Source organism: Varroa destructor, unplaced genomic scaffold (genome assembly GCF_002443255.2).
Source record: "Varroa destructor unplaced genomic scaffold, Vdes_3.0 BEIS01000005.1, whole genome shotgun sequence".
NCBI lineage: Eukaryota > Metazoa > Arthropoda > Arachnida > Mesostigmata > Varroidae > Varroa > Varroa destructor.
In genome coordinates, this window is record NW_019211458.1 from 23294283 (window position 1) to 23310722 (window position 16440).

The 16440-nt window shown below is 40.2% G+C and overlaps 2 protein-coding genes across 8 annotated transcripts in view; one reads left to right on the plus strand and one right to left on the minus strand.

The window, feature by feature from the left end:
• LOC111251708 (uncharacterized) overlaps positions 1-16440 on the plus strand; it is a 130915-nt gene that overhangs the window by 9867 nt on the left and 104608 nt on the right. Inside the window, exon 1 of one of the 6 annotated variants that reach the window (XM_086989835.1) lies at positions 7588-7750. The exons of the other annotated variants lie outside the window; for them this stretch is intronic. Within the exon in view, the coding sequence (XP_086845961.1) occupies positions 7588-7750 (163 nt within the window). Of the gene's footprint in view, positions 1-7587; positions 7751-16440 lie in introns of those variants that run through there. 6 annotated transcript variants of the gene reach the window in all.
• LOC111251712 (uncharacterized) lies at positions 273-7503 on the minus strand. 2 transcript variants are annotated; one of them, XM_086989845.1, is made up of 3 exons: positions 7446-7503; positions 1987-2155; positions 273-1412 (listed from the first exon to the last, which is right to left on the minus strand). In XM_086989845.1, the coding sequence occupies exons 1-3, from the start codon at positions 7486-7488 to the stop codon at positions 1121-1123; spliced, it is 504 nt and encodes a 167-aa protein (XP_086845971.1). In that variant the 5' UTR covers positions 7489-7503; the 3' UTR covers positions 273-1120. The 2 variants fall into 2 exon arrangements, with proteins under 2 accessions (XP_086845971.1, XP_022664327.1); XM_022808592.2 differs by lacking the exon at positions 7446-7503 and having other exon boundaries at positions 1987-2638.

The following is a 16440-nucleotide window of genomic DNA, read 5'->3' on the forward strand; positions in this document are numbered from 1 at the left end:
GAGATGACTCGCATTTTATTTCATACACATGGGGCAAGTGTCGCCTTGGAGATATAAATCTTTATTTTAAGAAAGTTGTTAAATGCCTCGTATGATCTTCGAAAAGACCGAAATAAAAAGGTTCTCTTGAGCTTCTAATGATGCAAATAAGGGTATGATTCGATTTTTGAACGTCTTTGATTAAACCAAGATAATCAAGCAAACGTCGGTTAACGATGCGAAATTTAATGATATTGGGCGTAATCATTATATAGGAAAATAATACTAACATATTTTTAGTGTACACATATAATTCTCGTTTATTGACCACTATCGACACTCGATTCACAGAACGTTTTCGGGTGGATATTTCTAAAGGTAGATTTTTAGAACCTCAACTATAAGTCACGCTATGCAAGAAAGCGCTTCAGTGATTCATTGCAAGATAATAATCATTTATTATCGTCATATTAAATATGAAGATTTTTCAACTGCCTTAGCTTCAATCTGATCACGGACAAAAGAAAGCGCAAAAGGTAGCTAGCTATGCGATTATTCGAGATTATCATTGATTCTTTAGTCATTGTCTCGTTATCCGTGCGGGAAAAGTATGTAGAAAATGCCATTTGTTCGCTGGGCCATTGCATTATTATATATGATAAGCTAACAATTAATATTTACAACAATGGCCACGGCATGCGAAATACGGCGCGTGTACATCTCTTGATTTACCACTGTCATTATAGTATTATTTTGGACTCAGTCAGTAAAATCAGTGTTGTTCACTAGTCATATACACAAAAACTAACATAGCTTATAAGTTCACAGTACAATCTTCGTGCTCTGAACAGAGATCGACTAACGCACGGCTAAAATTACCAGTAATAATATCGTTTCTGATATTAATATTGTATCAAAAGTAAACAAGTTTATGATATATCTCTGAAGATATAATAATGGTAATGATAATGGTTATCTATACTAGCCATTATCCATGTACATGACATAATTATGTATCCATTGTGCTATTAGATCCTCTTGTTGCCTCTGGAGACCAAGAACGTTATCAGACAAAAATTGTGTTGTCCGTCTTTGCATGATTGAAGTTGTCACAATGAATTTAAACTCTAAGAAGGTCAGCTTAGAGTTCGGTGCTGTTAGTAGTAAAATCATCATTCTGTCGGATTCCTTCGGACGGTCCTAGTGTACCGAATGTGCGAAGCTTAAGCCGTCGGTACCCTTTTTGAAGAAACCCAAGGAAGAAACTGAACGTGCCCTTTTCACCCTTAGCCCAACGTTGACGCAGATGGGATAGCCACGCCTCACCCTCGAACGGACATTCCCGGATGTGGGTTTTCCATGTTTCAACGTCGCACTCGACCATGCAACCCAGCACGTGGAACGGGCAGCGTAACTTGACATTGTTATTAATCCTAATATTCGTCACGGTGACACAAGCGGATTAGGCGCAAAAGTAAGGTTAGCAACAATAGTTAGTGGTAAAAGAGAAGAACTCGCCGAACAAGGGAGACTATCTAGCAACAACAAAAAGGAAGGAAATCGAACGTGGCCTGCTGTCGATCTGGGTTCATCTCTCGGGCGTGATTAAAATCTAATAAAAACATAGAAACAAGACACCAATAGCTTTCCGCAGTCATATTAGCAGAAAAAAAAAACGGGCTTTAATAGTAAAGAGTTATCATTTCACATGGATAAACACGATATCTCAATTGCAAATTTTGCCATTTCGCTACGACTCTCTCAGAGCTAGCTTGCTGGGAACAGTCATTACTAAACTGTTACCAAACAAGTTTAGGTACGCAAGTCCTTTTACTTTCCTGATTTCTTCTTCATGAGAAAATGTATGATACAAGACAGACTTGTACTAGATGACACAGGCTAAAATTCCGTGCATTAGTCGTAGTCAGTTGGCAGTCAGAGCTTTCGAACTGAATAAAATCTAGTCAAAGGCTACCTGCTCATGGTACACTTGTATCCTGTACGTACCTTCGTGCTTCGAGGTGCCGGTAGAGGGCTTGCACGCGTCTCCGGCACAGCGGGCACGTCTTTAGGCGGTCACCACACTCTACACAGACAATGTGTTTCCGACAGTGTACAGAAACGTAACGCGGGCTCAATGGACATCTGTAGCAAACGACGCAGCGTTCGACGCTAGCTGAAGAGTCCACAAGAAGTTCGTCACCGAAACAAATAAATGTATCGTCAGCTTTCTGTTCGATGAGGTATTCTTCAACGACATCAACCATCTTTCCACGATCCAATTCTATCCAATATAGTTTAAAGAAAAAGAGTCTTGCCCACGGTAAGTTGAACAGGATTAGAGCAAAGCCATAGCAAAAGTTCCAGAGAGTGAAAGCTGGAAGCTGGAACAATGCGCAAGTTATGATTTCGAAAAACGACGAAAGCGACGCTGGATGTCGTGCATCTATCACAACCACAATGGACATGCAGGAGATAGCTCCCGGTCAGCAAACGCTTGGCTAAACGTGATCCACCAAAGAGCGAACGAGCTTGACCTATGTGACAAATGTGGGTTGAAAACGTGCACGATATATGCGCATATCGTACAAGGCTCAGTTACTCGCAATGAGGACAAGTTTTTCATATACTACAAGAATGGCTACACATTTTCATGTGATCAGTGCAAGTAGAGCTTTAGTGCAGACGTCATGTCGTTGGTTTGAAGTCGAATCGATATAGGATTTGTAACACATTAAAACAAGCTCTGAAGCATAACTAGACAGTAATTAACTTTAATATAAATCTACGTGTCTATGCCTGCGTTTGAAATAGGTTGAGCGCTATTCGGCGATTTGGTCAGTGCTACCGAATGTGTCCGCATGTTATAGACGGCTATAACGGCAAAAGGTAACAGGCATCTGAAAACGTGAAAGATGTAAAATAGTATATGTGGGGAGAAACTGCTTTGAAGCAATAGCTGCGGGTCCCTCCCATTCTCATGTTTGGCTCACCTAAATGACATGCTTAAGACTTGGTCTTATTTCCAGAAGGAATAACTGGCTTTGTAATCTAAATGGCGCTAATGTTTTTACGTAATACATGTATTTTTGGATTAAGGTTGATAAAGTGACTCCTGAAACGAACGCTGTTTAAAAGCCTTTTAACTAAGCTAGATCATGTACTAATCTGGCGGAATTGCCAATCGCGACTCGAAGTGAGCTCAACTCGAAAAAAATGTAGAAACCAGCCCGGGAATGCAATATACTACAGCCTTGCCCCATAGAGTACACGCTCTGATTCCATGTTTATATTCATTTTTTTAACTGATTAAAATTGCTGTACAAAAAACATTATAATAGAAGTGCTCAGACTTAAAATACTCCAACGGACTATGATAAAAATAGGGGTTGTAGCATGTATAGGATTATAAATTATTTCTTCAAGTAAGTCCTTAACGAACAAAATAAGCAGCTGCTTTAGTAAAACTGTTTTTTAATTCATGCGAAAAAAAAACACGTGCGCTGACAGATAATTTATCACGTAGTAGCTATAAGGTGAGACACTATATATATATATTTTGTATGCCCTAGTTAACGACTTCATTAATATACAACGCATGTCTTACGCGATACGTTGATGTAAATTCTTGTTTTCCAAATGATGGTTGATTTTTTCCCCCTAACCTCCACGGGTCTTGTCATACTGAAACCTATGAAAGTTAGTGCAGGTAAACCCAAAAGCATAAGTTTCAATAAGGGCCACTCCGCCCAGCAATAGCCAGTGGACATGTGAATAAATGACTAGCGGACATGAAAACGTAGACCTCCCTTTCTAACGCTGCGATAGATGGTAATTTCCAAAACGTGACATAAAAGAAGATATATATCGTCGTATTAGCCAGAAATCGTCTCGGATTTAGCCGATCCTTCTATGATTTAACTGTGCAAAGTGTCTGAGTTATCTGTAAGTGAGAAATCGCAGCGAACATGGATAATATCGATAAAATAAGTTGATTTAAAGACCTTTAATTAATGCATATGACGTATATGCGGTACTGATAATATTTTCTATCGCTGGAAATATGCTCCAAGCCTAGCTTTAATTGGACCTTCTGTTGTTACAGTGTACAACGAGAACATTTGCAATCTATTTACTTATGTACCGTTTTTACGTTATGGCTTACTGGCCGTGTATCAGACGCGTCGCCCCATCAAAACTTATTGACCACCTGTAATCCTCAATTTTATCATATAGATTGCAAGTGTATGCATAACTATTCTTGTCACAAATTTACTTGCAACTAAATCTACAGAAGTATTGTTCTGTTTACTTAAATGTATAAAAATTTGTCATTGTCACTTCGTTGATATGATAGACTTGTAAAATTTTTGGGTAAACTGGCCTAATTGCAGGGGATGCTTCTCCAAACTGACAGAGCTCCCTCTGTAGTACGTCACTGAATTTAACAACAATCAAAGTCGTGAGTTTAGGCTATTTGAAGTATCTTTCTGATGTACATGAATTCAAATTAATAAAAGCTACTGTACAGCGACGGTAAACCAGACGCTTTAACGACTCGCGCTTTGTTCGTCATGAGAAGCGTACGACGAATTCGGACCTACTGAGCAGGTTAGAGGATCATTGATGTGAGTCTAAAGCAGAGAAGTAGGACACAATATTTCTATGCAGCTAACGTTTGCTGCCCTATGGATCTACGATCTATCCTAGTCGGACCTACCAATTAATAGGTAAAAACACGTACCGTCACTTAAACAAGCCAGTACAGCTAAACAATCACCAACAATCGTCGAATGTTGGTCGCCACGTAGAAATTGCGTTTTTTGCGATTGAAAAAGGGATTTATCTGACTCAAATTAGGATCCGAATTGTTTTTGACAATATTCAAGTTTGTTAGCAGGTAATGGTACTATTGATGGCAGTCATATTAGCCTGAAGGGTCTTCGGAAACAGCTAATTCCATACAACGATCCGTGTACCATCAGCCATTCGTGGACGCCATCCGTCTGCGTATGTTCTCCTGTTGGCAGCTCAATCGTGAAGGGCGCGTATATTATGCCACAGACAAAATATGGCGAGCTTCATAGACTCCTCGTTTAGGATGAGTCCCTTATACTGGTACCGGGTACACTCAACTAAACTGTGTTGTGGTTTCTGCTGCCTCGTGGCTACCGACCCTCACTCTCAGTTGGCTTTCCCAACCCCGTACTTCAATCGCTCCAATCCGTTCTACCAGCCTTCACAAAAGACCTCCGCATACTACCTATCAATTGAAATAATCAGTCGATGTTCTCGAACATCCCATAACTCTAGCAATTAGCATACTTTGTATCTTTCGATATTTGTAACTCACATCGCTTACATTCACTCTGTATCTGCTGTTCCGTTGATTATGGAACGTTGGTCCATCTACCCTCGAGACTCTTTCTACTATTCGTCGACATCATGAGCCGCTCTTTGCACTTCTCCGAGCGAGTGCTTTATGCCACAGTTTTCAACGGCGCTATGTGTCGGCGGACGCTAACTACCAGCGTCAGTTGTGTTCGAACGACAGCAACAACAATGCAAATCTCAATCCGTCTAACTAATGGACAAACATAAGACAGCAGAGAAATATCGAACGTCGCCAGTATAGAGGTAGAAATTAACTTGTCCACTCGGCTTGTCTGCCTCCCTGTTTCAACCCTCGCTTCGGGCGTCTGTACATCAAAACAAGGCGCAGGCAGACCCGCGACTGCTGGCGCGAACAACGATCGGAGCAGCTGGCGGATCCTTCACCGCGCGAGCCCTCAATCCAACACAGTGCGAGAAGGCTGTCACCCTCTCCCATAATGTGAAAGCGCCACTGTGGCGGCGGCAGCGTGGAGTTGGTCCGTGAGCGCCGATACAGCCAATGTTGTCCCTATGGATACAAACAGCAAACAGAATGAAGTGCACAACGAACAGCATAGGACACACGACAGAACCAAACTAGAAATACGAACGTGAACGAGCGCTGACGGTCCGTCGAACAACCGCACGCTGCCGCTGGCAATTACGACTGCTACGGCCATTGATATAATACGACGCGAGATTTGTCGTTGTACCATGCCGTGTTCTTTTTGTACGTGTCGTATAGCGCTGCTGTCGCCCGTGGCTGTGTGTTGTTCAATGCTGATTCTTAAATTGAAGAGTTGATTCAATGCCTCCGTGTTGTATCCGGCTATTGGCCATGATGCTAACGTCGACTCACCAGTAAGAAGACAGCGGTTCGGAAATTGCGTCCACAGGATGTAGTGAGAATTTGGACGTTGAGTTGATTAACATCTGATAAATGTAAGCTGTCAACATTACAGCGTATAGAAAAAGAGGGAAAAGAAAAGCATCCATTGGAACTCTATATGGTTCATATGGAAGTTACTGTTGGTGGCTAATGTTGATTAGACAAGTTGAATTGAAGATTCGAGGCTGTACTCATCAACCAAAGACGGTACCCGGCGGCGCCCTGATGACAAGCCAGTTTCACAGCATTCAATCCTGTCTCCATTCGGTTACAAGCGGTCAGTTCATTGCAGATACGGATGACAGTCGTAAATAGTCACGAAAAACAACCATTTCCGCAAGAGGGCCTTTGATCTGAGTGGATTTTTATTGCGTTTATTGACTATTGTCATCAGTACCTTTTACTAGGGCCGTATCGATTTTCTGACCGCCACAGATAAAGTTGCATTTGTACCTCGTTTCGACACCGTTGAGCATGAAAAAGTTTACTCTCATATCAGATACTAGAAATAAGTAATTTCCGCTTATCAAATTCGAAAGCAAAAGTGAAACTAGATGTCAAGGTCATCATATCCACAACGGGGGGTAGTTACGACGAAAACAAGTTTCTAACTACAAAAGGAGACTATCAGTTACTATCTATTGAGTTCTGGATTATGCTCCGACACTATTTTCGTTTAGCTAATATTGACTGTTTTAATTAGGTGACAAAGCATACGCAGATTCCCTATTTTTGTCGTTTCGATGACTAGATATGATGGTCTTGTCGTAACGAGTTCCTTGGATGTTAGTTTCTGAGTCATGGCAGTCAACAATCACATCAAATTCCAAAATTCTGCAGTTGTTTTGTTACTGCTGTACACTGAAAGTGGAGTTTAGCAATACAAAAGTTGTGCGTAAATAGAAAAGTCACTGTTTATCGTTATCTCTGTTATAGAAGATCGAATGGGTCGATATTCAACATAAAAAAATTCTATCAAAAAAAACTAGTGTGATATCATGTGGGGCATTTGGCCGAATGCAACTGTGGAATTTGCAATCCAGTCCGTGCCATGTGGTAATCCATCTGATTGTTTGCGAAGCTAAAAAAAAATCGAAAAAAATTGGTAAGTTGTCACATGACGATAACTTCGTGTCAACGATCATTACTTGTTACAGCAGGAAAGTTGAAACTGACCGAAAAATTCATCCATTTTACCACTCACCATTGCTAAGAAGCACGGTGACCGCTGCGAGCAGTGCTGCCATTTGACGAGGAGCAATTTTTTTCGAAGAGATTTGTCTAAGGCGGATGCAACTGTGAAAGGAACATCCAAATACACAAATAAAGTGTGACTATGTGCTGCGATGGCCTCGCCTGGACCGCGAAGAGTGTGCACCCCTTTGTCCTTCGTAGGTATAGCTGGGGCAACCGACCCCAATGACGATGATGGCCTTGGTCCTAGTGTTGAGAATGGAATTCACGTGTTCACCGCTCATGAATACGATCGGCAAATCTCAAGGAATCGAGGTGAGCTACTAATAAGAAAACCATCTATGTTGACTGATACGTTGACTTTAGCCGAACAACAGTTGTCTATTTGTCTACAGATTATATAGGAACAACAAAGATGATAATTAACAATAACAATACTAACAACTATATGATATAATCAAAAATAAAAAAAAATCATAGGATATTGCGTCTCAACAAATTTATCTTGAATATTTCACATAACTAGAGAAGTCTGACTCCTAAAGCAACAACGTCTATAGGCTATTTTAACCAAGAAGATCATTTCCGTTTGCTGCAGAAGTATCACATAGAAGGTCCGGGATCGTTTTACAGCGACTCCGAAACAACTAATAGAACAATTCGAATAAAGCAGATGGGTACCGCAATTTGAAGTCACTACTGGGCCGTAGCTTGATATTGGACAAAGTTAAAACACAGTAGCGGATCATCGACGCATTGTCTGATGCACCTGTGCTAACATTGGGTTTCTGCGTTTCGCGCACGCGCGTCATGTAGCCTTGACGGGCACTGGGCAGCAACAGCATGAACAACCCAAGAGGCCATATCTAATCTGATGACAATAGCGTACCCACAATTGCCTCTAAGGCAGTCAAGAAGATGACGAGGCTAACCAACTTACCGGCGTCTGCCCCGTTTTCATCTGTTCAGTTGAGCTATGACAAACGAAAACTTACGAATCTTTGCTTTATGAGACCAACCTGTCGGCCAGTGGTGACAATTTGAGGCGCGGGAGGGCAAATTGATAGAATCTTTCACGGAACAACTTAATTAGCTGAAACTGATGGAGTAAAGCTTCCTGTTCGATGGTGGGCGCAGCATGCAAGAAGCGAAGCAGCAACATAAGCTGTATGCGCACTGGGTATCGTGACTACATATCGCAAAAAAATCTGACTAAGGATATGATATCAGGGCCAAAACTAGTGGCAAGTATTTTATCTTATGATAATGATACACCGGAGTAGGTAATTCTCAACGTAAATTCCGAATTTTTCTGCAAACTACATGTGCTGCACAAAACGGATCTTATTCGTCATAAATATAATAACAGGTGTCGAACGAAAAGTGATCACGAGAACGTCTAGAGTCGTTACGCCATCACTTACAATGTAGAAATACGTACGGTTTATTTTTCGTAATCGAGAAGAAATAGTGGTGGACAATTATGTGGTTCGATGAAAATGACCTAGGATATTTCTAAGACGCAAACCTCTGGAAACGTTCATTTTACTTGCTGACTGACGATTATATCTATCAATTGGTGAAGATTAGGGATAGTAAATGATTAGAGGGATTTCCGACAAAAAACTAGCCCTGAACTCACTCAATTACGTGGAGTGACTTACGTATGCTGTTGAATGAAACAACTACGATATATAAAACTTTAATAGAAATTATTGTCCCTGAAGGAAACAACAAGAGCAAAGATCAAGAAGAATGAACTTAGAAAAAAAACTTTCAACATCTAATACACTACTATGTAATTAATTGCTTGTGCTTATTTTAGTCAAAACTACTTTCGAAATTTTGGTGTCGAAACAAAAAAATGCAAAATTTTATTCACAATCTTAGGAGCAGATCGCTATTTCTACAAAACTGATTTCAGTTTCAACGAGACAAGTAACTATCATATATACAGATGTATCGATAAGACCACGTAATATAATGAAGATATATTACTCTATGACTGGTTGACCGCCATTAGCTTGGCGCCCATTCGTAATAATCGATAAAAAAAATTGAGACCAAACAAAGAAGGAGCGGTTGTATGATACTTCAAAGAAATTCTCTTCGATAGGCCCTAGCTATCCATATATGTATCACCCATATGGCCATGGCGCGGCTAACTGGACCTTACAAGCTTAGGCTATGCGCGTGAATTTACCGTTCATAATACGCGTTTATGCTTGGGTTGAGTAGAAATTAGGTTATTCAGCAGCGACATAATAATAATAATAAAAATAGTAATCATTATTAATACAGTATATCCTTTACCTAAAACGCACGTAATCCTCAGTATTGAGATCAGCAAGGCGACATATTCATCAAGCGACTTCATAGTTAGTATCTCTAGATACAAACAACGTGCTGTGTTCAATCGATCCGATAAAAAAAATCTCTGCCATTTAATCGTTGGTAGCTATACAGAAGTGCTAATCGATAATAGTTTAACTAAAAGTATAGAAATACCCACTACTTTTCAATAGTTTGCATACGCTTGGATCAAGAAATTAATTGTAAAGCGTCCACAAATTCAGCCACTGTTGGTCATTATAGCCGGGAACATGATAGTGGTCGCTCCCTTGACCTAACGAAATAGGGGCTAAGGTAAGAGTCCACGGAGTAAAACTGGCGTAACAGACGTGCACTGGTAACATCGAATCTTCAACAATCGTCTAAGATAACATCGCAGTTATTGTCGGCGGTCAGCAGCAGTATCGGCAACCATCATCAGTTACGAATTTCAGCGGGAAAAGCAGCAACGAATAGCAGCTTAAAGCACGTTGATACAATCGTGTAGACGACAGGCACACGATTACGGAGACATAAAACGGCTAGCAAATACCGTCAACGTATCACGGCAGCAGCAGTGATGACATCATCGTCGGGCAGAGCAGTAGCTTATAAACGCGGCAGTCGTTGCGCAATGCGTAATTTGGGTAAAGGAAACAAATTCATTCTATGGTTTGACGGAAGTAATCAAGCAAGCCAATGAAGGTGTCAGTCGCGAAGACACCCTTCACGACTTTTGAGTACAAAATCGGTAGCAGAAACAGTAACCAACGACAGAAGTAGTCAGGCATCAGTCTGAAACGATGAGGGGCATTTCTGCCTGCTACACTCTATGGAATATATGTCTGATGTACGTTGTTTGATGTCTGTCTCCAGCTACGCCTTTATCCATTGTTATGTTTCAGGCTTGATCTACGGCATTCTGCTTAAGCTATACAATCTGAAAATGAAGCACTTAACTCGTACATCGAGAAGTCGCTTGAAATAGTCCCATAGTACTGTTCAGGACCGCTACCGGACAGTACGTGCGACTGCCATCGTTGACGCTGGCTGAGTGCTACGTGTATTTTAGCACAAGGCAAAAAATGTTCTTTATTAATTGGTGACTTGTATTTACGCGTTCACAACAAGCTGTCACCTCTTAGGTAGGATACTGTAGAAAAACAAGTTCCGCTCCATCTGACTGGAATTCAATAGGAAGTTGATTAGAGTAGCAAAAGACAACGAAACTAGTATGAAAGTTTGTATGCAGAGAGTCAATAATTATCGTGCTAGACTAAGACTAAAGTATTTCCTTGTTTATCTTCGGAACATCATGTATTATTTTCTTGTGATCGCATCATTTTGGGAATGCTACTTTACAGACACTTGTGAATATTATTCCGGGTCAAAGTGTTCTACTCTGCTTTGACTCACGCTATGTACTAAAGGATGGTGGTAATATAAAAGCAATGTCCTACCGCAGCACCCGTTCGAACAGTTTATTGAAAATGATAAATAGTCAACCTTATTTTTTTGCATTAAAGATAAAAAAAACATCTATATCATGCTATAACTTTATGAGGATAGATATGAGGCGCTTTTGCGCCTTTGAAGCGGACGTCAACTGGGCTCAAAGCTTGTTCCAAAATAAGCATTTAGTAGTCTACTACATGTGCTAAACTTGTTGAATCAATTTGTTTCTAAATTTTTTCTTATACCACTAGTTTCTGCAGAGACAACCCTAGAAAGCAAATCATTTTAGTAAATGCACTGGGGACAAAAGGCAGTCGATTGTAGGCAGACTAGCAAAAACAGAAGACTTTTTCTTGACCGACTTTTTACCTGAAATGCCTCAGAAATTGCGCCATAGAGATACTTTGGACATAAGTACGAAAGCTGTGAGGGGTACGCACTTATCGTTGTAGCCGGGCAGTCTCCCGATGTATGCTTTTCATAACATGTTATTTTCCTTGCCATAACATCTCACTGTGAAGATAATTTCTTTTTCAACGAAAGCTTTTTGAAGACCTTCTTGAGCGAATGTCCTGAACATGAATTTAATTCAACATCTGATTATCAGTATTAACTTTTACTAACGGAGTATGAATTCCGCTAACATCTCAGCTACCATCAGGACAACAAAAGCGCAACATTTAAACAAATATCTAACAAAGTTCATTATTAGTATCGCGAAGATCAGAGCAGCACCATCATCAAAGGCTCTAGTGTGCCAATCATGTGTCGTAAACCTCTCTAACAATCAAGATGTGAGTCAGTAGACTACAACAAATACAAGGTTTGCCCCATTCGCGTCGTCTCGATGTGCTGTCCTAATGAGCCGCGGTATTTGGGTCATCCGTTTCATCTCTCCAGACGATCATCTTTGAGACAAAGCTGTAGCGCGACGTCAGAAACGATCAAATAATTTCAAGTAGTAAACAAGTCGTCATCTGCCGGGAGGATCTGAACCACGTACAATATTAACGATTAATTGACCTCATTCTGTCTTTTGTAGATTACCTCGATCGTTTTACAGCCACTGGCTATTGCATGTAGTGCTTTTTTTAATACCTTTCTCTTTACGAATTTACTATAGACGACGTGTGACAACTGCGAAATTTTTCAAAATCAGTTATATAGTCGTGTGTCTAGCAATCTAGCGCTTATTAAAGATGTACCTAGTAAAAGTTCATAGGATCTATTGTTTAGAGGAAGTTATGACACTAACTATGAATCCGTGTATCAGTTCTGATCTATTTCACTAATGTCTTAGCAAATCTAGTATAAATAAATAGACTTTATAGGCATTTTAAAAAGTCAGATGTAGGCCTATCCATTCAGTTCTCAAGAGTTATCCGGCAAAAACGCAATTTTTGCCCTTTTTCAAAGTATAGCCATATCTAATTTTACCTATGATCTTGGCTTACCTGTGAAAAACTAAAAGTAAGAAGTCAAGCTATCTGCTTATTCCCCGGGTTAGTTAATTAGCTGATGAAACCACGTTATTGGGTCGTGAATTAAGTTATGAATCACTAGCTACCACGTGTAGATAAAGGCTTGATAAAACAGTTGCTTCAAAATAAAAAAAAATGTGTTACTGAACTCCGTCATAAGCCTGTGCTTCTGTGCTCCACTATACGGTTGCATGTTAAAATTTTTGCTCAAGGCCATTTGACTTGCTTGCCGATACGGCTGGTAATAAATCGGCCGACACATGCAATTTACTATATTGACATAATATATTTGATACAGATAGGCTCGATGTATTTTGAAATAATTCGACAAATATACCTTCGTCAGAAGAATATTGTCTGTGGAACTCGTATTATACAAATATGCTGGTGCAATTAAGGCACCACTATGGTAACTTGGAAATGAACTTGTCAGCTCTTCGGATCATTTTGGGGATTCGAATAGACCGAATATCGAATTTTAAGGCAGCGATGCCCGTTGGGAGATACGTGTTTGCCCTTCTCACTTTGGATCCAATGCTGGCCAAGGTTACCTTGTTATACCACTTCGAGAGAAGAGACGTTTTATTGTCGCATGCCACCTTGCAGGCCATCACGTTCAAAGGCCGAGGCTGTTTAATCTTGCTATCGCCCGATAGAATGACAAGCAGATAGAATGCAAATATGAGAATAGCAAGACTAGTCAGCAGTTAGATAGGCAAATTATTTAAAGCACGGAGGCAAGCTCCGATAAAGATATTAATAATTAGGTAAATATTGCCATATCGAGTTCGAAGTAGTACATTAAGCATGCTTAGAGATATTTTTCTGGGAACAATTCCCAGTGGACAGTCGCAAATTTGTTTGTCCCTTACGGCATCTTACCTGTAAAATGCCTAATTCTAGGTCTAAGGTATAGGATGATGCAGGCTATTAGCATGCTAGCTTCCGTGTGTCAGTAACAGTGAACACGGCTTGGAGCGATCTTCACACTCGAGAATTAGGGCGAGGAGTTTCAAGCAATTGACTTGAATTGATGAGGCTGTGATAAACAATCGTGAGCGGGTAGACAAGCGAAGTTTTCCACTGAAACAAATAAGTACGTCGCCGATTTCCCGCTTAACGAGGCATTCTTCTATGACGTTGGCTACCTTTTTCCAAACCAATTCTATACGGCGTTACCCAAAAGTAAAACGCACTGAAAAGTTGTTGATAAGTAATAGTAGCCAGGGTTAACACAACAGGACAGCTAGGTTCATAAGCTTTTACAGAATTAAACCTGTACATTTGAAAGGAACATAAACGAATATCTTAGAAAATTGGCGAGAATATCGATTACTTACCTTGTATCTGTCATAACGACAACCAACTAAGCAGAATATTACCTGTTTCCTGTTAGAAAGCACAATACCAGTGGTAGTCCACTAAAGAATCAAAAAGCTAGCCATCTATGACGGTAATGGTATACACTGCCAAGTTTCAATGATTCAATTCAACACAACTGGAATGCCACTCCTTCTTCCCGCAAGTAGGCCAAAGGAATACCTAGGTAGGCCAAGGGTATGTTAGCAAATAAAGCACTTTTTAAACGAGCTGGTGCTAGTGCGAACAGGCCGCTTAAGATTGTTTTTGTTTCACAGTACACTGAAATATATGCGTTGGAACATAACCATAAATAGTAGCTAATGAAGTTCAATGAGCCCGTGGAGTTTTTTTTTTTTTGCTGTAGCCGATAATCCGGTCAATGTCGACAAAACAAAGAACAAAAAACTAGTTGCAGTTGACTAGTCGCAGATAACAGGTTCTATACAGAAATATGATGTCGGCAAACGTAGCCTGACGCTCTAAAATAAAATCCTTTAATTCGACTTTTTCCTTTCATTTGCCTCAATGATACATCCAGGATCGGAAAAATCAGCTTGCTTTCTTAAAGAAAATGGCCTTGTGATCTGACTGGCACCAATACAGCGTCTGAGAATTTCTACATGTCAACTGCATTCATTGGAGTGCAATTTTCATAACTGATATTGAATAAATAGATAAGCTGGTTGATAACCTACGGCGCTCAGTTGATTGAGTTCCGCTGTGTAACTTCCACCGGCTGGGAACATGATAAGTGCCAAATAGCAATGATGGAAGAAACATTATTTTCCTTTGAATTTGCCATCCCATACAGGTACACGAGCTCACGTTCAAGTTAAACTAGCTAATACAGAAGAATACTTTTCACTTATTTAATTAGATGAATACAACGCGAATTAAACCTACCATGTGCCGCATAGTTGACTGCGGTGGTCGGATCAGAATTTAATCGAGGAATAATCCTATCGAAGAAAAAGGCTGTTCCTCAAGATTCCTTAAGAAGAGTCTGGCGGATAACCTTAGATTAACAACAGTGGCGCCAGTCTCCACCCCGGTGTTGACCTTCGACGTGAACACTTTGTTGCGGTGTGAAAGCATTTTTGTTACTGTCTTTGACGCCGCACGTAACGTCTACGAGGTTTAATTAGGTAACTACAAGATGTCCGACCACATTCAATGCTCGAGTAACGTATCGGTCAGTAGTTCTTTGAACCTGTAATGTTAGCTTTTCTTTCAGTTCATTTATTACCAGAGCTATTATTGAGGTAACGCGGAATTTATACAAGCTAAACAGGGCGTCGCCGGTTTAAAAACGAATATAATAATCGTGTTAATACTATAATCTGGCAACCAGTATAACCTGACTAATAAATAAATAAATGAGATAATTGTCCAGTACGAGTGAATAAATGGTAACTCAATCAACATGAACAATGGACCGATATTCGAATGCATGGTCCCCAAGTCCGTTGAATTTATACACAAAACCAATAAAGAAATACTCATTGCAGTCAATTTATAACGTAAATGTGTTTGGTAGGTACTGCCCAAGACATGTGACATTCATTCATATATATATATATAGACCAAACAGAACGTACTAAATTTGGGCGTTAAATAAGTTTCAAACAACTCGTAAGTTTCATTTACCAAACCAAGTGAACGTCACTTTCTAAGGAAATTATCCATTTATATTATAGGATAGTTTGCGTGTTTGCCGGTATGGTGCTATATCCAATAATAGCAGCAGATGACGTTTCGTTGCTTGTATGAGGCAGTAGAGACGGCATCCGGGTCGCTGTAAGCCTTTGGTCTATCAGTAGCCCAAATTGCGACCTTGGAACCTTTACTAAAATAGCACTAATGGACACATCTATGATAGCAAAACCACACTGACTTCGGCTGATCCCCGGATCTGACAACTGTGAGCTATCTCAAGACGGCTATGAGTTGCGATTCGCAACCACAGGTCGCGCCACTGTTTAGTTGCGGCGTTCCTATACAGAAGAAAGATAATCAGAAAGAATATGAATAGATTGTTCAGCCGAAGGCTCCACCCATGAAAAACTATTATAGCGTGTTCCTATCAGACAATTTGAAACTTGCAAAAGCGGAACACGTGCTCCAAGAACAGTAATGCTTCCTATCAAACGGGGTTGACGTTTCCCATCTTTGCTAAGAATTATTGATGCTATGCTCATGTGCCATTTTGGCCAACATGATTTTATTAGCATATGTAAATGCCATCAGTAAAAACAGAACATTTTCTGTCGTTGTACGTGGATGGTCTACATACAGAAGCGTACATTTGCTATTTGTACGCATTGAATATTAATATAAGATCGTGCTTCAATTTAATCAGACGGATAGCATGGTCAG